General features: G+C 53.1%; 1 protein-coding gene across 3 annotated transcripts; it reads left to right on the forward strand.

Annotated features, from left to right (window-relative positions):
- The first annotated feature begins 10,959 nt into the window (after positions 1-10,959).
- Positions 10,960-22,886, forward strand: LOC123804537 (butyrophilin subfamily 3 member A3-like). 3 transcript variants are annotated; one of them, XM_045816900.1, is made up of 9 exons: positions 10,960-11,078; positions 14,658-14,745; positions 14,959-15,300; positions 18,526-18,675; positions 18,784-18,804; positions 18,884-18,910; positions 20,108-20,134; positions 20,544-20,570; positions 22,157-22,886. In XM_045816900.1, the coding sequence occupies exons 2-9, from the start codon at positions 14,667-14,669 to the stop codon at positions 22,876-22,878; spliced, it is 1,395 nt and encodes a 464-aa protein (XP_045672856.1). In that variant the 5' UTR covers positions 10,960-11,078; positions 14,658-14,666; the 3' UTR covers positions 22,879-22,886. The 3 variants fall into 3 exon arrangements, with proteins under 3 accessions (XP_045672856.1, XP_045672855.1, XP_045672857.1); XM_045816899.1 differs by having other exon boundaries at positions 18,549-18,675; positions 18,758-18,804; XM_045816901.1 differs by lacking the exons at positions 18,526-18,675; positions 18,784-18,804.
- Positions 22,887-23,977: the final 1,091 nt, after the last annotated feature.

A 23,977-nucleotide genomic window follows, 5' to 3' on the forward strand; every position in this document is an offset into this window, starting at 1 on the left:
AGGAGCTGTAAACCATCCCGCCCCCCACCCCCAAGGCTAAGGCTGAGTGAACGACCTTCAGACCATAAGCCACCAAGGAGACAAAAGCTTATCTCCCTGGCAGGGACACCACCTCTGCTCCTTTTACTTCACCCTGCCTGGCCCCCAGTGCTTGATTGGTTAACTAATGACGGGTAAGATTCCTCAAAGGAGGGACGACTTAAGACAGGCACAATCATGGGGGCCCCCAGGGAAGGACTTGGGGGCTACAGAAAAGGTGTGATGGACTCTCGCCACCCCCGGCCTTGAAATAGCCTGAATCCTCATTCTGTCTGGGAGAAGTCTCCTCATCTCCCAGCTGCCTTACTTCCCCTGCCTGACTTAAGCCTGAAACCATGACTTAAGCCTGAAACAATGCCGGTGGTGGGTGCAGCCCTGTGCTGGAAAGGGAGGGTTCCCTAGGAGGATCCAGTCTAAGAAAGAATATGCAAAATCCTGTGAAACCTGCTTTGTTTAGAATTCTCTCAATTAAATGATTAGGGTTCAAGCAGGAAGTGAATTAGTTCCCCAAAGTTTTATGGCCCTTTAGCTATCTGACCCTGACTCAGAATAGGCCCTCAGAGTTCTTTGTATGTTATCTATTGTTGGATCTCTACTGCCTTATAATGATTAATGAGCTTTACGTATACACCCTGTATTCCTATGCGAATTGAATTCAATAAAAACCTGTCAAGGCAAGAGTTAGGGCACTCTACCCTTGAGAGAAGCCGTGCCATCCCTTTTCCTCCACAGGACTCGGTAGTCGGTGTGAATTTATTTTGTCTCATCCAAAACGCCACAGACACTGCGGGCCAGTATCTGTGTTGGCTGGGGTCCAGGAACAGGGACTCAGAGCCTACGAGCCATGGTTGTGGACAACATCCCAACTTGGTTGGAGTATGCGCACATGGGAGTGTGTGCACCAGCCCAGGGAAGGGCCGACATACTGAGTGCTTTTTGGTCAGGTCATAGGGTGTGTTGGATTTCAAAGGAAAAGGGTTTTCTTCCTAGGTTGCCCTCTCTTGTGACCACTTTGCAACTGTACCTTCTTTAATAAGTGAGGAGCCTTGCTCTCTCTCCCAAGTATTCGCCACAACCTAGTGGTCATGGGTCAAGCAGTTTAAAGCGAAAGGGCGCTTGCCACTAGAAGTCACCAGTGACAGGATTAGCCTGGACGTGGACCGGGTTAGAATACTAGGTTTACTGCCAGCCACAAGCCAAAGTCCACGCAACAGGAGGCACCTTGTAAAAACATTCACAAGCCCGTCCCTGCAGCACAACCCCCAACTAGGTCTAGGCTTGAGAGGAACAGCAAAGACTTTCCTTTTAATCAGCTTTAAAAACAGCAACTAGTTACAGGGCAGCAAATTGTTTCTTCCAAGCTGCCTCTTGTGGTCCTTTCGATTTTGCCTTTTCTCTCCATCCGCCTGCATAAGGAAAAGCGGATAGCCCGAGAAATCGGGTATTCCCACGTGAGTCAGAACCTTGGGAGAGTGTCTGGGATCAATTCCTGAGACGTGCAGGAGCCTTACAGGGACCTCCAACACTGCCTAACCTAACTTCTGGCTTGTCCAGGAAGCACCATACAGAGGTTGGTCACCTAGGTCTGCAAGCCCCCCCTCACAGTCCTAAACACTGGGGGAGAACCTGAAACCCCTAAGAAGGGTGAGGGTACTCGGAAAGTAGCCCTCTCCCTTACTGTCTTGACTAACAGCACATTGTATCCCTCAATAGCTAACTAGTTAGGTTTCAGCACAGGCGGCAGAATCGGAAAAGACAACAACTGAAAGTAAAAAGGAGCCTTTCCATAGCGAGAATGGGCTCTGATTTATCTCAAGAGCAGGAAGTTTATCCTTGGGTATTTCAGCAGCTCTTCAGGGGAGTGGGTTGCAAGGCGAAGGAACAGCATCTCATTCAGCTCTTACAAACCATAAGGAATACTACCCTGATTTTCCTGATGAGAGAACCTCAGGCATAAAGATTTGGGAGGATGCAGGCGATAGGTTAAGAACTTTGCAGGATGTTGGCGTTTCTGTTGGAACTCAAAACCTGGTAATTTGGGGGCTAGTCAGAACTGCTCTCCTGCCCATATGGGCTAGGAGACCTGGACTGCTCAAAAAGGAGGATAAAGAGTCTAGTTCAGAGGGGGAAGTCGTAGGTGATGTAGTGGAAGAACCAGCTGTGGAAGTTCTGCCTACGGCACCTCCCGAGGACCTGCTTCGCAGCCATAGCTCCTTACGTCAACCCTGGGAGAGTTCCTCCTCACAGGGTGACTCACCCCCAAGAGCCAGAAAATTTAGACGGTTGCCCTGTTAGGGCAGGCAGCCGAGGCTGGGGATTTGGATGCCCTCTCAGCCTTCCCCTTTAGAGTCAGGGGTCAAAGCAATGTCCAGGAACCCCTTCCTGTTTCCCTTTACAGGGATCTAAAGGAGAGCATTAGAGAAAATGGGCTTCAGTCTCCTTTTGCTAATGGGCTGTTTCAAGCCATCACTGACAGCTACAGAATGGCCCCTTGTGACTGGATTACTCTGGCCAGGACAGTCTTAACCCCTGCTCAGTTCACAGTCTGGCATTCGGAGTACTCTCAGCGAGCTGGCCACCAAATGGCCGAGAATGCACGAATGAATAATCCTGTCACCCTCCCTACGCTGCCTGGGTCTGGTGATGTTGCCCCTGCTGTGGCTCAAGCCAGGCTTGACCCTCATGCTTTTACTCAAAGTCCTCAGATTGCTTTCAGAGCCATGAAAGCTGTGCCTGGTTCTCAGGCCAGGGAAATTTCTTCCTTCACCAACACCCATCAGGCTGCTACAGAGGTATATATTGACTTTATTGATCACCTCCAAGAAGCTATTGAAAGGCAAATAGATAATGACAGAGCAGCCAAAGCTCTTTTGTGGCAGCTAGCTTATGAAAATGCCAACAAGGACTGCAGGGCCATCATAGGACCCCTGCGAATTACCACCCAAGACACCAGTGAGTGTACCAAGGCTTGCCAAGATGTCGGCACAGAGAAGCATAAAGCCTCTCTCTTAGCTGCTGCAACTAAGGGAGATCCCAGGTGTCACAATTGTGGAAAGCCGGTCACTTACACAAGGACTGTTTGTCCACACCAGAAAGGGGAAAGGGTAATTACAAGCTTCCCCTAAAGGATTGTCCGCACTGTGGCAAGGGCAGACATTGGGCAAAGGAATGCCACTCTAAATTTGACAGAAACAGACAAACTATTCAGGGAAACTTCCTAGGGGGCGCCCGCTCCAGCGCCCCCAACCCCAATAGGAGCTTTCAGAACCACAATCAATATCAGGAAATGCAGGGAAAGGCACAGTTTCCGACCTCCGTGCAGCCACCCGAGGAAGCGCAGGGCTGGACTTGGTCACCAGGAGTCCCCAATCCAGCTCGCATTCCAAAGGATTGGCCACTTTTAGTTATTGACCTAAAGGATTGTTTCTTTACAACCCCTTTAGTAGAAAAGGATCGGGAGCGTTTTGCATTTTCCCTCCCAGTCATTAACAATTCTCAGCCTTTACAGCGGTTTCAATGGAGAGCTTTACCTCGGGGAGTGCCTAACAGACCAACTGTCTGCCCGCAGTAGGTTCCTGCGGTAAGCCAGTAAGAGATCAGCCAGTAAGAGATCAGCTTCCCAGTTCAAGTGTCTGTCATTATATGGATGACATCCTGATTGCAACTCCTTCACAAGACATTTTAGCAAAAACTTCTTCCTTTCTTAAAAATTCTGTAGCTTCTGCTGGACTAGTAATTGCTCCAGAAAATATCCAGCATTCAGAAACTTGAAAATACTTAGTCTATATCCTCTTTAATAGGACAATTTGGCCTCAAGCCCTTCAAATTAATCGATCCAAGGATTTGACTCTTAATCACCTCCAACAACTCCTGGGAGCAATCAACTGGGTGTGACCCAGGCTTGCAATACCTACCCAACAATTAGCTAATTTATTTAATGCCCTTAAAGGAGACACAGATCTTAATTCCCCCAGAAAACTGTCCTCTGAGGCCCTTCAAGAATTAAATACAATAAATCAACATATTCAGCAGCAACAACTAACTAGAATTAATTCACAGTTTCCTGTTTGGCTTTTCTGTTTTCCAACCTTAGGCACTCCAACAAGCCCTATATGACAGTTGTCCCCTCAGTTAGCTATGATAGAGTGGCTTTTTCTGTCTCACCAACCACAACGCACTATTACCACCTATGTAACTGCATCGTGCCATCTTATTATAAGAGGACGAGAGTGAACACAGCACTTATTTGGATATGACCCTGCCTTCATTCACGCCCCCTTAACTCAAGTCTGTTTACAACAATGGGCAGCTCAGTCTACAGAGCTTCAGTGGGCCACAGCTGACTTTGTAGGAGGACTGGAAATGAACCTGCCCTCAGATAAATTGCTTCAAAACGCTCCATTCCTTCAAATAAGGCTAGCAGAAAAAGTCAGCCCAATGCCCATAACTGGGGCCAGAACTGTGTTTCTTGACAGATCCGGGAAAACTGGACAGGCTGCTATTGCCTGGCAAGAGGGCAAAGACCGGAGAAGTTTTGTATCCTCAGGACATTCCTCTACTCAAAGGGCCGAGCTTTTCGCTGCAATCATGGCCCTGCGGCAGTGGCCCCGAGAACCTCTGAGCATAGTCTGTGACTCAGGCTACACTGTTTACACTATTCTGCATCCAGATCAGGCATCATTAGGACTTCTATTGACCCCAGTCTACTTAACCTATTTTTGACCCCACAGTCCCCCCTTGACAAGCGAGAACACCCCCTCTTCGTTACTCATATTCGATATCACTCAGGCCTGCCTGGCCCCCTGGTGGATGGTAACAGTGAGGCAGATGCCTCAGTCAGTGTCCTTACTGCGTTCCAGGAGGCAGCAGCTTCTCATCAGGTTTTTCATCAAAATAGCCAGGCACTCTGAACACAATTTAATATTCCTCTCTCCCAAGCTAAGCAAATTGTGAAAGAATGTCCAGATTGCCAAGCCCTTAGCAAGGCAACCCCATCCACCGGAGTTAATCCTCGAGGACTAAGTTCTAGAATAATTTGGCAAACAGATGTCACTCATTACGCCCCCTTTGGAAAATTCAAATACGTTCATATTTCTCTTGATACTTACTCTGGTGCCCTACATGCATCTGCCTTGACAGGGGAATCTGCCAAAAATATACAAGCCCATTGGCTTGAAGCCTTTAGTCATGTAGGATGGCCTCAGCAAGTTAAAACTGATAATGACCCTGGATACCTTGCCTATTCTACTCAGGTTTTTCTTCAGCTTCTGAATAACCAACATAAAACAGGAATACCTTACAATCCAACCGGTCAGGCACTTGTAGAACAGGCTCATCATACTTTTAAAAATCTTAAAAAACAAAACAGGGGGTCATGAGTACCCTCCAAAACTTGATTGTTAGCCATGTTTACATATAATTTTCTAAATTGTGAAGAGCCACTTTGTACTCCAATTGAGAAACATTTTCAGAAGAAAGAGCCAAAGTCACCTTATCTTCAGGTGTGATATAGAGATCTGCTGGGAGATGGCACTTGGCAGGGCCCTGTAGAGCTCTTAACTTGGGGAAGAGGGTGTGTGTGTGTTTCCATCCCTGCGGGTCCTGTCCGGCTGCCAGCAAAGAGGGTAAAGCCTTATCCTGAGCTGGATAGACGCTAAGCTCCACTACCTGGAACAGATAACTGACCGACTGACAGACCACATGGTCCAGCTGACCCTGAACAACCAGAAGGAAAACGGACGCCCACACCATCACTCACGAGCCTGTTTCTGCCAACAGAGAAGCATGGGGCCTACCCCAATGACAGGGGCTCAACAAACACTTAGCAAGGACCACATGTTCTAGGCTCAGGTCTAGAAACAGGAGATAAATGAGGGAACAAAATGCAGGAACATCCCTGCCTTTATGGGGCTCACGTTGTAGGGAAACAGAAAGTAATCTACAAAACACTTAACTAAAGCCGTGAGTAAAATAATTAATTAAACTAATATATCAGGTGGTGATAAGTACTGTAGAAAAATTAATCCGGGGACAGTGTGTGGGGGGCTAGAGGAAGGGGAGCGGTGATGGAACTGGAAAGGTGAGGGGAGGTTCCTGGGAGAAGAGACAACAGGGCACGTGGCGGGTGAGCACCAGGGAGCAGGAGGGGCAGGGGCCCGGGGCCTGAGGCAGCAGCACGTCTGGCAGTTTCGAGGAACGCGGGAGGCAGGTGTGGGTGGAGGGACTGAGTGCAGGGAGGGTGGGAGGAGGGGGGTGCGGACCTGGAAGGGGCCAGACCAGACGGGGCAAAGCAGGTCCCAGGGGGCCTGTGGTGGAGTCTCGGTGAGACAGGAGCCAGGGCAGGGACTGGGGCAGAGGCCGGAAGGAGGGCGTTGCAGGAACCAGGCCCCAGTGAGGGCGGCTCAGCGGGGACAGTGACGGTTGTGGGTTTTCATTCATCTGGTCCTTCCAACGGGGACGGCAGGTGCTGCTGCTCCTCTGTCTCCTCAGCCCTGACAGGTGACACAACTAGAACTACTTGGTGACCAGCTGACGGCTTCTGTTTGAGGGAAAACCGTCCATGCACTGGGGGCTGCAGGGCCTCACCAGGGGGGGAGCCCCCCCTGAGAGACTTGGGGCGACAGGAAGGGGGGCAGAGGCAGAAAAGGGGCCTGACTGTCTGGGGGTCGGGGTGTCCTGGTGAGGCAGCTGCTCCTGTGTGTGGGGGCAGGTGAGTGGCTGAGCTGCTGGGAGGGTTGCCCTGGGCGTCTGTCTGTTTCCCTGACAACGGGGTGTTTCCAGTGCGCCCAGCAGATGTCAGTGTGGGTGTGTTGTGTGGGCCACAGGGGCGGCCCCTACTCTGTGGGTCCTCGTGTGTGCATTGTATGCATCAGCCCCCAGCCCTGGCCCCCACTGTGGCTCCTGAGAGGGAAGAGGACAGAGCGGGGACCCGGGCGAGCTCCTCAGAGGTGCACCCAGGGGTGCTCCCACCTGGGTCTCCCTGGTCTCACTGACTGGGACTTTTCCAGTCTTCCTTCCAGAAGGAGTCTTCATCCCCAGCCCCCCTGCCTGGACGGTGGCCCTGGCGGTCCTCCCCCCGCTCTGCTCCTCTTCGTCATGTCGGGGTCGGATCGGAGGGCACCTGCTTTTCTGTTTCCGGGCCCGGACCGGCCTTCTCGGTGCCCTGACTCAGTCGGACGTTGTCCTCGCCGCAGTGGAGACCAGCGTTGCTGGGCGGCCCCTCCCTGTGGGCTAACAACACCCTCACACACACACACACACACACACACACACACACACACACACACGTGCAGAGTAGGGGACCTTACCTACAGCACAGCTTTCTCTAGTGAAAATGGACCTTTCTGTGTATGTTGACCCATTTCACACACATTTCCCTCCCAGCGCCACCCACAGGTCTGGGTGAGAACTGCACCTGGGACCCTGGTTCCCGGGAAATTCTCAAGAGCTGAAAAACCATCTGCCCAGGAGGTCCCATCCAGGTTGGGGACTAGGAGCTTCTCTGTGTCAGAGAAACTGTGATGCTTTCAATGACCCTCGAGTGTGTCCCTCTTACTGATACGACTTCTAGCAGCAAAGCTTTCGGTGGATGAATCTGTGGGTGAGACAGCACTCTTTGGCTGCAGCCTGACCTGGGCAGGAAAGTCAGTCCCTGTCCCCCGTGGGGTTGGCTGGGAGGGACGCGCCTGTCGCCCCGGCCTGACCACGGGCAGGGAGAGTTCTCGTGCAGCCCCAGTGCTCTGGCCGCGGGGCCCGGCTCCCACAGTATTTACCCTCTGAGCCCATCGCAGGCCTTTCCGCAGTTGCCTGCCGGCGCCCACGGTCCCGGCCGATTCCACAGCAACAGTGACCCCCAGACTGGGGGGCAGGGAGGGGATCTGCTCCGTGCAAACCGGCTCCACTGGGACGGAGCAGGGGCGTGAGAACGGGGCTGTGGGACTGTCCTGGGGACAAGAGGCCCAGGGACCAGACCACTGAGTGACTGGACAGCTGCCCCCAGTCAGCTCTGCGCCACTGCTCTGCCCTGGGAGAACTGTGCACCCTCTGCTCCAGGTTCAGTCCCAGGTGGGAAGAGAAACTGCGTCTCTGACATAGAGAAGAGCCCAATAACTGGACAGAAATTCCATTCCTAGTCCCTCATTGGTCCGCCATCAAGCAAACAAGGACTCCAGATCTACAGTTTGATTGGTCCGAAGGACACTGTCCTGTTTGAGCCACTGTGATTGGCCAGGGCTGCACTCCTGTGACTGGAATTGAAAGCCGAGTCCTATTGCTTGAAGTGGGCCTCCAGGACGTTTCTGCAGGAGGGCGGGCTCAGCGGGAAGAATCACCTGCGGAAAGGGTCAGTGCGGGGGGCCAGCAGCCCAGTGCAGGCCTCTCTGTGACGTCCAGTTTGTGGGAGGGACCCCTGAGCAGAAATGGCCGCCAGGCTCTGTTCTTCAATGTGTGAGCCCAGGTAGCCACCAAGACCCCTTGTTAGTGGGTGTCTTTTTTTCTCAGGGTTCACACTGCCATCTTGAAGGGATTCATGGAGGCCCACTTCCTACAGGTCCCCAGGAACGACAGTCCCCTGCTGTGGCATCAGCGGAGAAGCCAGAACCTCTGTCATCAGATGCCAGGGGACCAAGGGAAGGGGCCTGAGTGGGTGCTTGTCCTGTGTCAGGATGTGGAGAGCATCCTGCTGACAGAACATTGGAGGTGGCCTTGATCTTAGGAGGAGGGGCCAGGGACCTGGGTCAGACCGTCCATGAAAGGAGGGAGACTAGACATTTAGAAGCGAGGGATGTCCACTGAGTGTTTTGAAATTACGACAGAAAATTACTCCTACATCCACGTTTTAAACACAGCTTCGGTGCTTCGCAGATTTCAGGAATGAGTTCTCCATGACAGGTGTGTGCAAGTTCCCAGGGGAAGGTGTACTGATGCTCCCAGCTTACTTTAAAAGTCTCCAGATGAGTAAGCATAAGGCATCAACAGAAGGATGGATGACTATGAAATAAGCGTGTGTTATAAACGTGCACTGTGGACCCTCAACAGTGGGCGTGCAGAGGCCTGGATGCACGGGACAGACTGACAGCTGTCAGAAGGGACGGGTGGGGGACTGAGTGAAAGAAGGTGAAGGAATGAGCCAGAAACACACACACACACACACACACACACACACACACACAACTGTTGGTCACAGCCATAAGGAAAGGGTGTTGGGGTTGGATGGAGGTGGGCAAAGGGACAAAAAATGGGGACAGAAAGGGACTTTCCTTGGAATGACAGGTGCACAAAGCAGTGAGCAGATGAAGTTTTATTGGATTGTACCCTTCAAACCTGCATGGCTTTGTGAATCAATATCACCCAACACATTCAATTTTTAAAATTATAGGACAGTTTTAAAAAAAAGGACAAAGAGAAACTAGTAGAAAATGAGCAGTAGGTTTATGTTCATTGAAACATTCTCTCAACTGTGCTATATAAACCTTGTAATTTTCCTGACAAACTGCTGACAGAGGGGGTGGGGCGGGAAGAACCGTGTTCTGCTCCTGATAACAGAGACCAGAGGTGCCAGGGGCTTCAGCTAAACACGGGTCCACGTTCCTCTCATGGGAGATGACCCCAGAGGGCGGTGGTCCAGAGCTGGTCTGAGAGCTCAGAGAGGCATCCACGCCCCAGCCTCCACCTGTCTCCATTCTCTGCCCTCTCCCTGTGTGGCGTCCATCCCCAGGTGGCCTCTTGGTGATGAGATGGCTGCTGAGCTCCAGTTCCAGAGGTGGTGTCCACCTAAGAGGAAGGAAGAGTTGGAGAATCATGGGTCTCTTTAGAGAAACACAACCAACAACATACACCTGCAAGCTATCAGCTCAAACTCAGTCCCTCAGCCTCTCCCATCAACAAGGTGATGGGCACAGTGCTGTACCTGTCTCTCCCAAACTGGGTTTGTTCACTGAGAAGCAGCAGGGAACAGATGTAGCACAAGGGAGCAGCCACGTCCACCCCAGAACCCACATTCACACGATGGAATGCATCACAGTCCATCAGCCACAGTCGCACTCTGCCCTGGGGGCTCAACTCATAGCCTTGAGACCTAAACACAGTGTCTCTGGAGGCCCCAGGCCACAGGTAGACCTTGCTGGTCCCCAAGTCCCCTGACAGACACACTCACAGCCTCTCCCATCCAACCTCAGAGGACACAGACCCTGCAGCAGAGGGAAGTGAGCACACCTGGAACCCAGGTGCAGCTCAGATGAGGGGCAGAGGGTGGATGGACCCTTTCAGCAATGCCCCCATGACCCTTCCCTGGAAAACCTGGAACCTGCCCATCGGCCCCTGACAGCACCGCCCGTGGGAACCTGAACGCGGTACTGCCTGGGAGTGGATCTGAGACCTGAGTGTCACAGGGGCCAGGACAGGTGGCGGGGCCTGCCCTCTCTCTGTCACACCTGCACGGGGCTCTGCTGTCAAAGGTGTTAGCCAAGGACCACAGTGACCCTGTAACTCCTGCACCCTCCTCTGCTCCCACACTGCCCTCTGCTGCTCTGTCCTGGTTCCTCTGCTAAACACACTGTGACACAAGTTCCATGATGCAGGTGTGTACAGTGAGGTACTGCTCACACACACCCACACCCAGGACTGATTCACGCAGGTGACCACACAGAGACACAGAGGGTGGGAGTCAGGGCTGGAGTGGGTCTGCACTGGTCCATTCAACTTGGGGTCCCTGTTAATGCCAACCTTGACCGCTGGTTTCTGCCCAGCAACTGATGAGACCCAGGCTATGAGCCAGTCAGAGAACAAGTGTTTTCAAAGAGGAACTTTGCCCTGCTTCCCTTGCTGAGCACCCTTCTCCTTCCCCACCCTTTCATCCATATCAGAGACTCACCTATAAAATAACCCTCGAGTACCTTTGCTCTGTGATTTTCAGTTGAGAGTGCAAAGGTTAATTACCAGGAGCTGGTGAAAGCCAGGTCCCTTTAGGAGAGAGGCTGCGGCGCTGGGGGTGCCTGCAGGGTGTCCCTCACGCAGAGGAGTGTCGTGCTGTGAGCCTGCAGGTGAGGGCACAGGGGGAGTGTGGAGCAGGGCAGGTAAGGTCTGCACTGGGACACCTGTGGGAGGGAGACAACGGGAACCAGGGAGCTGGACACCTGCCCCTCCCTAGGAAATTCCTGAAGTAAGAGCAAGACCTCCTACAGTGTCTCCTGCTCTTCTCAGGGAAGGTGTTCTAGGGCATTCAAGAAGAGACATTGATATTGAATCCAGGTTTGGCTACCTCCTGCCTATAAACCAATAGCGGAGAGACAGGAACTTGTGGGAGTAAAGCAGGTCCATTCAAGGTCCTGCAGCTTGAGCTGATGGGGTCTCAGCTCAAAGACCATCTGAACAATGGACACAGGCAGGGGTGTTTGTAAGGAGAGGGAAGGAGGAAAACAAAAATATACAACAAAAAGCACAGAAAGGAGGGTGTTGAGAGTTCTGCATCCAGGGGACAATGTGCAGACACAGCCTGTTCAGAGGACTGGTCAGGTCAGCAAATCTCCCAGAGCTGAATGTCTGAGGGTGGACTGAGCTCCTTCTGAAGTTAGTGTCTGGAATTCTTCAGCAAACTGGCTGTTTATCTGAGTCACATATAAGTGAGCAGGTCATCATTTACAGAAATAATGTGGAAAGAATGATTGGGTTACCAGGTGTTCATCTTAAAGGTTTATTGTACAAACGTGGCCAGTGTAGCTCAGTTGGTTGGAGCATCGTCCCACTCACCAAAAGGATGGGGGTTCGGTTACTGGTCAGGGCAGGAACCTAGATCTCGGGTTCCAACCACAGGCTGGGTGCCTGTGAGAGGCAATCAACTGATGCTTCTCTCTCTGCCCCACTCTCTTCCTCTATTTACCTCCTACTCTCTCCCTCTTCCTCTCTCTCTCAAAAAGCAATGAAAAAAAATGCCTTCAGGTGAGGATTAGAAAAGAGATTCATATGTAAAGACATTCATTACAAAATTATTTGTAAAATGAAAAATCTGAACACCCCCCCATACAGGACAGTTGGAGAAAGAATCCACACACACTGTCTGACCACAGAGCGGGTTCCAGTCCATGCGTCTGCACTGACTCTTTGGAAAACTGTCTCTTCAGGTCCACTGCTCATTTTCTAAACAAGATTGTTTGTTTTTATTGGTGTTTAGTTATATGAGCTCTGTATACATTTTCCAAATGAAAGCCTTCTTTAAAAAGTAGGTCTAATTACTATCTGCATTTTATTTAATTTATTTATTTCAAGTATCCATTTACTTATTTGTAGAGAGAGGGAAAAACAGGGAGAAAGAGGAGAGAGACATTGGAGTTCAGGAGAAACATCGATCGGTTGCCTCTCGCAGGGCCCCAGCTGTAACCTGGCCCACATTCCAGGCCTGCGCCCTGACTGGGAATCGAATTGGTGACCTTTTGGATCGCAGGTGGGCACTCAACACACTGAGCCACACCGGCCAGGGTTAAACACTTTTTAAATTGCATTATTGGAAAATGTCTTCTTCATTTAGTACATTGTCTTTTTGTTTTGTTGATGGTTCCCGTGCTGTGCAAACACTTGTTATTTGGTCATGGTCCCATCTGTTTGTTTGTCCTTCCTTGCCCTTGCCAGAGGAGACTCACCCAAAGGGACGTCACTACAAGCAGAGCTACAGCGTCCTCATCGCCTGTGTTTTCTCCCGGTTTTCTGGTCTCAGGTTTTCCTTAAATCTCCGATCCACTTTCCTTTCCTGGCAGGTGGTACAAGAGAGTCATTTGGGTACATTGCTTCTCCTGTGTCTGTCCAGTGTTCCCATGGTTTTGAGAGATTCCTGCCCTCATTGTCCGCTCCTCCCTCCGTCGTCACAGACTAACTGACCAAGTGAGTGAGGGCTCCTGTCCGGGCTCTGCTCGGTCCCGTTGAACTAGAGTCTGTGTTTATGCTGTAACGTTGCTATAGGACAGGGTGACACCTCCAACTTCCTTCTTTCTCAAGATTGATTGGCTTTGTGGGGTCTTTCTGGACCCGTAGCAAGTTTAGGGTTAGTCGCCCTACTTCTGAGAAGAAGACCCCTGGTGTTTTCCTAGGCCTTGCTGGAACCTGCGAGCTGCTGTAGCCCTGAGGACACTCTGTGTGTTAACCCTTCCACCTGCGAGCTCAGTGTGTCCTCCCACTGATGTGTGTGCCCTCCAGGTTCCCTCCTTATCGTATTCCAGTTGGCAGGGCACAGGTCTGCCACCTCTTCCCTTACATTTGTTCCTATGTATTTTATGCATTTGATGAAAATGTAAAGATATTTATAAAGTTTCTTCTTAGGATGAATCATCACTAGGGTATAGAAATGCAACAGGTTTCTGATTTTGTATCCTGCAGTGCTACAGGATTCATTTACTAGTTCTGTGTGTGTGTGTGTGTGTGTGTGTGTGTGTGAAGTCCTCAGGTTCTTCTGTGTATTGTATCATGTCATCTACCAGTTGTAAGAATTTTACTTCTTCCTTTATGATTTGTATGCTTTTCATTTCTTTGTCTTGACTCACTGCTGTGGCTAGGACTTCCACTACTGTATTAGGTAAAAGTGGTAGCAGTGGGCATCTATTTCTTATTCCTGAACTTAGAGGAAAAGCTTCCAGATTTTCACCATTCAGTATTAAGTTAATTGTAGGTTTAGTGATCCCATCTTAAATAAAGAATTCTCCTTATAATGGTAACAAACTTGGATCCCATTTGTGTAGTTAACTGTATCTACAATTATTTGTTATTGTAGATTTTCCTGTGATGAACAGCATTAAACATAAGTCTTTCTGTTTGTTAAAGCCTGATCTGTTTTCCTTTGGAGTAATTCCTGCTTATTGAATTGGTACTCAAAGTACAGTACATTTTTAAGGCATCTGGCATTTATGTGTGCCCAAAACCCAACCAGAAATATTATAATATTAATATTTCTGTAAAACAAAGTATAAGGTTACCATTATGAATTATTTAATTTGTATTATTATTTTTCATTTTATTTTGTGTATAATCAGAAATTTAAAAAACAATAAATATTCTCAAAATATGTGGAACTGTACTCCCAACTTATAAAAAATTTTAAGTGAAAACATTCAGGTAATTGTAAAAGTACAGGGTGCAAAGGATTTGGCTTCTGCTGTGGATGGAATGGGGGCCCCTGGGAGGGGCTGAGCAGGAGGGAGGGGAGGGGTCAGGACGTCCTGGCTGCTGTGTGGAGCATGGCCTGCAGGGGGCAGCAGAGAGATCGGGGACTCAGAGCAGAAGGGCCTGCCTTCCTCAGAGGGTGATGCTGGGGGAGGGCACCTGGTTGTGGCAGGAACTGAGGGTGAGTGGAGGGATTCTGAGCACGTTCGCACAGGAGGTCTGAGGACTGACTCCTGGAAGGTGAGGGTTACGGTATGTGCATTACAGTTCCATGTTTCATGCATGATTTCCATTTTGGAGTCCAAGGTGAAGAGACTCCCCAGGAGACATTTGCAGAGGAGGCTCTTCCGTCAGCAGGGATCATGGTTACGTGCTCCCTGTCACACCTGGGGAGGCAGCGTCTCCATGTGGAATTCTCCACCTTCTCCCAGGTCGTCACTGCTACCCAGCCCCTCCTGGTGTCTCTCTCTGCCCAGCAGGGAACAATGGTGAGGCACCTGGTCCCCCGTCTGCCTGCCCTCCCTGTCTGCCTCGCCGTGGTCCAGCTGCTCAGCCCCTGCTCAGGTAGGACCTGCTCTGCGTTCGTGCACCTGAAGCCTTTCCCTTGGGGACCAGTCAGAACCCTGGACTCCCCCCACCCCTGCAAGACCGTCCAGACGCACCTGTGTGAGGACTGAGTTCCTGTCTAGGTGTCTCTCCCCTCGCCCTCCCTGCTGGGGCACCCCCTGGTCCTCTGGCCCCAGCTCCCTCTGACGGAGCCCCCCTTCTGATGACCAGCTCAGTTTGCTGTGGTTGGACCCCCCGAGCCCATCCTGGCCATGGTGGGTGAAGACGCTGAGCTGCCCTGTCACCTGTCCCCGGAGATGAGCGCTGAGACCATGGAGCTGACGTGGGAGCGACCCAGCCCCAGGCAGGTAGTGCACACGTACGCACACGGGCAGGAGGACACGCCGGCAGCAGAGTATCGAGGGAGAACTTCGATTTTAAGAGAGGACATCACTGTGGGGAAGGCTGCTCTCCAGATTCTCGACATCAGAGCCTCTGACAGAGGAACCTACCTGTGTTATTTCCAAGATGGAGATTTCTATGCAAAAGCCCAGGTGGAGCTGAAGGTTTCAGGTGAGCCTCAGGTTTGATCTGTGCTTGTTTCTTGTGGGGTCAGGGGCAGAGGCTCCAGGCCCACCTGAGAGCTCTCCCTGCTCCTCGCCAGCACCTGCCCCCCCACCCCCCTCCCTGCTCCTCTGAGGCCCCTGACAGACCCAGGTCGTCCCCCAGGAAGGGCTCCTCCTGCATCCAGTAAAGAGTCCCTCACGCTGCCCACCAGGTCTCAGCAGGGAAGTGGAGGTCGGGAACAGGAAGGAGGAGGAGGACACCCCCCCACAGTGGGTGGCACACAGGTGTTTGGGTGCAGCATGTCCTAGACAGTGGCCGTGGGCCCCCAGGTGCCCGCTGCTGTGGGTCCAGGGGGCTGAGCTGCAGGGACAGCACCTGCGGTGCCCACACCCTCCAACCAAAGGCCCCGGGACACACGTGCAGTTGAACAGGGTGTGTCCATCCCTGGAGCAGTGAGGGGGGACGCACAGGGGAGGAAACCGGGGTGTCTCAGAGAGGGGGTGTCAGGGAGGATCTGGTGTGACCCCTGGGCTGTCAGGGGACTTGGGGGGGTGTGGAAGCAGGGCTCTGCTCTGGGCTGGATGCTGTCAGGAAGGTGCAGGGGTGTCATGGGTCACTCCCAGCCAGGACAGGGAGGGTGGTCACTGCTGAGGTCTGCACACTGTTCCTGCTTCCTTTGTGCTCATACCGGCTGCTGAGTTGTCTTGACCTTGTCCTGACCCGTCCCAGGGACAGAGTGACCTTGTGTGAGGTGCTGCCCCATGAAAGTGCTCGTGTCCGGGTGTCAGGGCTGCACTTCACCTTCTCAGGACACAGCCCCGCCCTGGGCTTCTGCCTGGTGGGTCCCTGGGGAGCCTGGCAGGGGATGGACTGTGGGGGGTCCTGGCTTTTCCCTGCAGGGCCTCCTGAGCCAGACACTGTCCCTCCCTGTAGACCACAGGTCCTTTGAAGAGAGTCCTCCCCACAGGACTCTGTCCTCTCAGGGCTGCAAGAGACTCACTCCTGCTCCCCTTGTGTTTAGGGATTCAGTGTCAGGTAGTAAAAACCCCACAGTTCCTGCCTGGGTCAGCGCTCCTCTGTGGAGAAGGTTTCCCCTTCTCAGAGACACGTGATAGAAACCTCCTTGGTCAAGACACTAGAGGAAGAAGCTGACACTCCAGCATTAATCACAGCAGGAGTTTCCTGAGGGCACATACACATAACACACAGCTAGGGTGGCAGGAAGACAAAGAGCTGATCCTCCCTCCACACAGCAGGGCAGAGGCTCACACAGGACAGGCAGGAAGGATGGGGCACTGGGTGGGACTTGCTTCAATAACAGGGAATTTACCTGGTTGCCCTGGGTGGGGTGAGGGGCTGTTCCAAGGACCAGCAAGTCTGGGCCATGGGGGAGGGGATAGTCCAGCAGTCTGTAATGGGATTTACAGGAAACAACCTCTGCTCTGGTCCAGATCCCCCTGGATCCAGCACCAGGGTCCAGCGATGGTCAGGCAGTGGTCACACTGTGGGTCAGTCTCTCCTGCACAGCACACTCTGGGAGCAGCTCCTGTGAATGCCCCTGGAGTCATCCAGGGTGTGTGTGGCCCTCCCTGCTGTGGAGACCCCCACCAGTGCAGAGGGCTCCCCATGATTCAGACTCACTGTACCTCCCCAGCGCTGGGCTCTGACCCCCACGTTGAAATGAAGGGCTACGGGGCTGGAGGGATCCGTGTGGAGTGCACGTCTGCCGGCTGGTACCCGCAGCCCCAGATCCAGTGGAGAGACACCAGGGGACACAGCTTGTCTGCTGAGGTGGCCACAGAGCCTGAGACCCCCAGGGCCTTTATGCAGCCTCAGCCTCTGTGATCCTGGAAGGTGGCTCTGGGGAGGGGGTCTCCTGTGTCATCAGAAACCCCCTGCTGGGCCAGGAAAGGTCAGCCAGGGTTTCCATCCCAGGTGAGTGCTCTGCCCACTGCCTTGGGCTCTGTACTGCCCCTGAGGGAAGGTGTGGTTGTCTGCTGCTGACCTGGGTCTCTGCAGGGAACAGAAGGGACAGAGCAGGGACCTGCTGCTCCTTCCCCATGAAGCTGTTTGTGTCACAGGCACCTTCTGATCACTTCCTGCGGCCACACACGGTGCCAGGGGATGGGAACTGGGGACAAATGGTCAAGGTCAGCAAAGACATGAGATGACGGGGAAAGATACGTACAATGCAAATCTTAGAAAAAGGCTGATCTCCTTAAAATATAAAACAACCCGGTAGAACAATGAACAAAGGACAGGAATTATCCGTTCACAGAAAAGAAATTAACTCACAAAATGGTGTCAAGTCTCACTGTCTAGGGATATGGTTCCCACCTGTGAGACTGGCAACACAGGAAAAAACGAGGTGATGGTGACACATTCTGGTGGTGGAATTGTCGGGAGATGGTGATTCTTAGAGGTTTGTGGCTACTGTTTGGTGTCGTTTGGTGTCAATAAGCACAACTCCCACTGGGGACACCAGAGCCACCATATCCAGAGTGCTCATTCAGTTATGCAAGACCCACTTCTGGGAAATCATCTGACAGATCAGCTTGAATTTGTGTGAAATGCCTCATATAAAAGGTTATTTCCTGCACCGTTAACTGTAACAACAAAGAGTCAGAGACGGTGCAAGTGCCCCCGATGGGCCGTGTGTGCAGGGGGCGCTGCCCTGTGAGAGCAGACACAGACCTGCCCCCTGTGCTGAGGGGGGAAGGTCGCCCAGACCCAGGGGAGCAGAGAGAACAACCTGTGGACCCGCTGGTGTGGAGTGCGGTCTGTGGTGTGAACAAGAGAAAATAAAACTGTATCTATGTTTTTACAATTTAATAAAACTTGCATGGCCGTCACCCTGGGAGAGTGCCCATCTCTTACCCATCAGGAACAGATGCTTAAGTCATTAGTTCAAGGTCACAGAGCTAGTCAGGTGGAAGACCCAGAATTGGAGCCCAGACCCTGCAGTCCCGAACTTCACGTTCTTAATCCCCAGAATAAAGTGACTCAGAAGGAGATAATAAATTGCAGAGGGAGGAAGAGTAGACAGATATCAATGTCTTTGTATACATTCTTTTATATTCAAAATATTCCCACGTGAGAGGCAGTTACTTCAAGACAACGGTGTTACGTGCCAGTGAAAGTTCTGGGCACTTTGGGGAGAGAACGATTGTTTTCAGTCCCCAGATACTCTGAGACCCAGGGTGGCCATCAGCTGAGGCTCACCCTTCACAGGCCCCTTCTTCCCGAACGCGCAGCCCTGGGTGGTGGCCCTTGGCGTGACCCTGCCGGCTTTGCTGGTGGTGGCCGGCTACTTCCTGTGGCGACAGCACAAGAAGATCCAGGACCTGTCCCAGGAGAAGGAGAGGGAGCGAAGCGTGAACGGTGAGTCACCGGCAGGTGGCCGTCACCTCTCTGCTCCTGCCCACACCCACCACGTGGGTCCTCTATTCAATCCCCTTTACAGGAGATTCTTTTTCTGTGTATTTCCAGAGAAGCTACAGGACAAACTGAGTAAGTGGCGATCCCTGACTCACAAGTCCTGGGACCCTGCATTGCACGTGTCACTGACCCCCCACGTTGTTCCCTGCAGGGTGGACAAGGATCCCGTACCTACCACGTGAGTACCCGGACCTGCATCTCAGCTTCTGGGTTCTGATATTTCAGGCCCTTTTTTCACTCCTAACCTCCCCGGGGAAGAAATGAGGGCACTGATGGGGGTACCAGGAGGGGTCAGTCTCAGTGCAGAAGGGGCTGGGGTCTCTCCACCAGGGGACACGCAAGCGGGACACCCTGGGAACCCCAGAAAGGACAGGGGGAGGGGGAGGGGGAGAGGGATATGACTCAGTTTGTGAGTCCTTCCCTCCCTGCTTGGTTCACAAACTCTGTAGCTCACCAAAAAGAAAGGCCGAAGGAGAGAGAAGTGTCTTAAAAACAGGAGTTGCCGTGTCAGTTGTCACAGATTTATCGTCACTGCTGAAAAATAGTATCTGAAATTTTCTCATTAGGTTGCCCCGCTGTTTCCGGAGTAGGCAGGAAATAATGCAGATTGAGGGGAATGAATCCCAGCACACAGGTACACGCGTGTGTACACAGGGCAGCGTGTGCACAGACACACTCAGCTCCTGGAGAACCTGATCATCGCTTATATGAGATGGTCGTGGTCCAGGTGCCCCAGGGGCTGTCTGACCAGAGAGAGCACCAAACCCTGAATACACGAGGTTTTTCCTTTTCACGTAAAGGAAGGCTTCTCCTTGGCACACCACCATCACAGCGTCACTGTTCTTGCACGTTGGGGTCATTATTAAGTAAAATAAAGGTGACAGAACACCAGCGCTGTGACACTGGGACCGTCCATGTCTCACAGAGACACTCCTTAGTGACTAAGGGTGGGTGGGCCCAGGGTAGTTTCATGAGGGGCAGGTCGGAGCAGACAGCAGGGGACCTCATCACGCTGCTCAGAGTGATGTGCAATTTAAAACTCATGAATTGTTAGTTTCTGCAATTTTTATTCACTATCCCCAACCGTGGTTGGCAGAAGGTCACTGAAACTTCAGAAGCTAAAGCAGGGATGAGAGGTGACTGCTGCACAGACACTGACAGGACAGCTGTGTGGTGACCCTGGGACAGCCGGTGCAGGGCGCCTGGGGGTCCTGAGCTGCAGCTGATGGAAAGAGGAGGGGGCGCCGGGGAGGGAACAGACAGAGGGGAGGTGGGGAGGGTGGGGGGCACACAGGAAGATGACAGGGGGGCACAAGGGAGAGAAAGGAACCGACTCAGAAAGGACAGTTCAGGTGACCGTCTGTCTCCATTGCAGGTGAGGAGCGGTCTCAGGCCTATGCAGGTGAGTGAGCCTGAGGCTCCCTGGTTTCCTGGCTCCTGTGGGGGAAGCACCTGCAGCCTTTCCTGCTGGGGGAGGGGCCATCCCGTCCGGCTCAGAGGCTCATTCTCTGTGTCTGCACCGCCCCCTCCTGTCTGGTCACTCAGAGAGGACCTTCCACACCCAGTGTCCCCTCAGCCTGCTGACACCCACGCCCACACCCGGCACAGCCTGGGCGTGTCCCCACGGCCCCAGCGGGATGGAGGGAAGCACAGCACTGGGAGAGGGTTCAGCCTGGCCCGCACAGCTGCAGATGAGGGGAGTGGACGTTGGAGGGGACTGAGGAGAGGAGAGAGAAGAGGCTCAGTGAGGACAGTGGTGGGGGGGGGACAGACAGAATGACCTTTCCTTGTCTGTGTCTCCTTCCTTCCAGAGTTGAAGATGGCCCTCTTCCAGCCTGGTGAGTGGGTCCCTCTGTGTCCCCAGGACAACCCCCAAGGGCCCCTGCTCCCTCTTTCCTCTCCAGCTCTTGACTGGGACAGTTCTGGTGGGTGACCTGAGGTTGAGGCCTCAAAGGTGTCCCCACCTGCTGCCCAGAGCCCAGGGACCAGGGACAGCAGGTGTCCTGGGGCCCACAGGTCTCTGTGGGAGGAAGAGGCAGGAGGGGCGGGACTCGGGGGAGGGGCTGCAGGGAGAGGGAGGGGGGACCTGACCAGGCTACTGCCCTCCTGCCCCCGTGTGTCCCCGAGTTCTGCCGTGTTCCACAGTCACTGCTGCTCTGTGAGGGCTGGGACAAGGACCGAGTGAGGAGGTGACTGTGTGTTGTCAGAACACCCGCAGGAAACAGACGGCCTGTTTGAAGGGGGTGTTTGTATCACATTAATGACCAAGAAGAGGAGAAGGTATCTGAAGGACTAAAAAGCAATGTGGGCAACTTCTACAATAAAACAGACTGTGTTGTAGGGTGATTCACTCCCAGGGGTGCAGGGTCAGAGAGGACAGAGGACCCCCGCAACCTGCACAGATTGTTCCCTGACAACACACCCCTTACAGCACTTTCTCACACTGTGACTCGGGCACTGATGACTGACAGGAACAGGGACAAAGAATGGGGCAGCACCAGCCACACCTCCCGGTGGTCCTGTGACAGGTGACCCTTTATAACCCACACGATCCCCAGTGTGGAGTTGACCTCAGTGCTCCTGTCACTCTGGCTGTTACTGACAAAAGTGCTCATGGCCGTGTTTAAGGGACACGGATGACCGTCACCTGGAGGCTTTGGTGTGCTGGCTGAGGACAGTGAGGCAGCTGGGGCTCAGGGGGAGCTCCTGGAGGGAGGTGCTGGGGTGGAGCATCTCCCTGGGGGACGTGGGGGTCAGCCCTGTGCCCCCTCTCCTCCCTCCTTCCCGTGTCCAGCCTGCGCCTCCCCTTGGCCAAACCCCACAGTAACCAGACCCCAGGGGCCCAGGGGTGCTGTCCCTGGAGACCTGACTCCTGGGCCAGAGGGGGTGGGACAGGTGGGGAGTGGACCCCAGAGCACATGGGGCCCCAGCCTGGCCCCGAGCACAGGAGGGACATGGTGTCTGTTGTCACAGCAGGCACTTCCTCTGTGCCCAGCCTGGGGCTCAGTATACCACCCCTTTGTCCTATTCCTCCCCAGAGATCAGTGTTTTACCCTCACTTCACAGACAGTAAATTGAACTTGAGATATTCTGAAGCTGGTGTCTGTGGGAAGGGAGAATATGCAGGAAAGGACGTCCTCCAGCTCAGGGTAGAGCCAGGGCTCACATTGATTGTACAGAACAGGTGGACATGGACATTTTGGGCAGAAACAGAAATTGGTAGATCCCAACCCTCCTCACCCTCCCCTTTCTCACCAATCACAAGACCCCTGTGGTTTCCTTGGCATGGCTGAGGGTCACGTCCAGGGTGGGCTGGGGACCCCGGACTGTGGGCCTGGGCCTCCTGCCCAGACCCAGGCCTGGAAGTCTGAGGCTCTGAGGTCCGGGCACCATGGCTGACCCCACGCCCTCTGACCCCCTGCAGCGGATGTGTTTCTGGACCCAGACACGGCGCACCCCACCCTCCGTGTTTCTGAGGACAAGAGGAGCCTGCAGCGGGCAGACACATGGCAGAACCTGCCAGACAACCCCGGGAGATTTTGCGGGAATGAGTGTGTGCTGGGCTGTGAGAGCTTCACGTCAGGGAGACACTTCTGGGAGGTGGAGGTGGGGGACAGGGCACAGTGGTGTGTTGGGGTGTGCAGGGAGGATGTGAGGAGGAAAGGTGGAGATCAAATGGCTCCCAAGAGTGGATTCTGGACAGTGGGGCTGAATCCTGGGAAGCACTACCTGGCTCTCACCAACCCGCAGACCCCACTGACCTGTGTGAGCCCCCCTGAGAGGGTGGGGGTTTTCCTGGACTGTGAGCTGGGGGAGGTCTCGTTCTACAATGCCCTCGACGGGTCTCACATCTTCACCTTCCCACACACCCGCTTCTCTGGGCCTCTGAGGCCTGTTTTCTGGATTTTGACATTTGAGCCCACTCCCTTGACCATTTGCCCAGCACAGAAACCAGTGGGAATGACCCGTGTGTCTGACCCAGTGTCTGACCCTATCCTAGAGACTGTAGTGGTCCTGGGATCAGCTGCTGGGATTGGCGACTCTCCAACTGAAGCATCCTCTTTGCTTCAGCCTTCTAGCCTGCCGGTGAGGGCCTTCTTACCAGCAAAACATCACAGCCAGAAAATACTTAATAAAACACACTGAGTGAAGGACTTCAATAATATTCATTCAATTTTTCCACGAGAGATAAGGAGATCATTATACAGACAGTAAATTAACATTTAAAGGTGACTCAGCTGGCTTCGAACAACCAGAGCTGACATCTATAGGTGACTTCACATGTCCTAGTGCTGTGCTAACTGCTTCAGGTGAATATACCTCATCCTCAGAAACCCTGTGAGGCAGCCTCATTATGAAAGTGTGGAAACTGAGGCAGCGGCAGTTCACTGAGGTACATAATTCACATAGATTTTAGTGCTGAATGATGTTCATCCCCTGCCCCTCCCTCCCATCTGTCCCTTTGCAGCTGATTGTCCTGTTGGGCAGGGTCATGGGAAGCCCTGAGGGTCCCTCCCAGGGCACCAAGGGTCAAGGTCACTGCAGGTGACTGTGAAGGCCACACCCACTTGGATCCTTCAAGGTCGACTGTCAGAGCCATGGTGCAACCTTCACTGACTGGCTCTGCAGGACGCCATGGTGCAGGGAATGAACTCACAGTGACCCCATCACACAGGCTGAGAAGGGACCAGCGGCCACTCTCTGAACCAGCCTGTGACCTGTGGGCACAGAGCAGACCCACCCCCCCACCTCCCACCTGGAGGTCCTCTGTGAGCAGGACGGTGGGGGGGAGGGGGCAGACGGATGTCAGTGGAAGTTCCATCACACGGGGGGACCCACGTCCAGGACAGGGATGCCCACCGCTGACCCTCCACTGAGGTTCCCGAGGTTCCTGTCACCTGTGGGTGCTGGGGAAAGGCCCCTCTTCCTCATCATCATCGTCACTGTGATTGTTCACTGTGTGTTTCCTCGCCCTGCATGTGGGTGTCAGGTCACGTGTGTAAATTAATTGTCAATAATTGTCACGCTTCAAGGGACCTCTTTCAGGATCTAACCCCGTGGATGACTCACCAGGGTCACAGTTTAGTTCCCTGGCACATTCTTCCCAATGCTTATTGGATGAACTTTCTATTTTTGCTGTAATAGTATAAATTTCAGGACCTAATGCAACACAAATCTGTTATCTCACAATTCTCTGGGTCAGAATCCAGCACCGCTCTCGCCAGACTGTGTTTAAGGTGTCTGC

Source organism: Phyllostomus hastatus, unplaced genomic scaffold (genome assembly GCF_019186645.2).
Source record: "Phyllostomus hastatus isolate PE091 unplaced genomic scaffold, TTU_PhHast_1.1 phas_scaffold_216, whole genome shotgun sequence".
Lineage (NCBI taxonomy): Eukaryota > Metazoa > Chordata > Mammalia > Chiroptera > Phyllostomidae > Phyllostomus > Phyllostomus hastatus.

What these genes read in the sequence shown, in the direction of transcription:
- LOC123804537 (XM_045816899.1), top strand. Translation starts at nt 14,667, where the DNA reads ATGGTGAGGCACCTGGTCCCCCGTCTGCCTGCCCTCCCTGTCTGCCTC. An exon ending in GAGGGAGCGAAGCGTGAACG is followed by an intron (nt 18,676 to 18,757) that starts GTGAGTCACCGG and finishes TCCCCTTTACAG; the next exon opens with GAGATTCTTTTTCTGTGTAT. An exon ending in GCGGTCTCAGGCCTATGCAG is followed by an intron (nt 20,135 to 20,543) that starts GTGAGTGAGCCT and finishes CCTTCCTTCCAG; the next exon opens with AGTTGAAGATGGCCCTCTTC.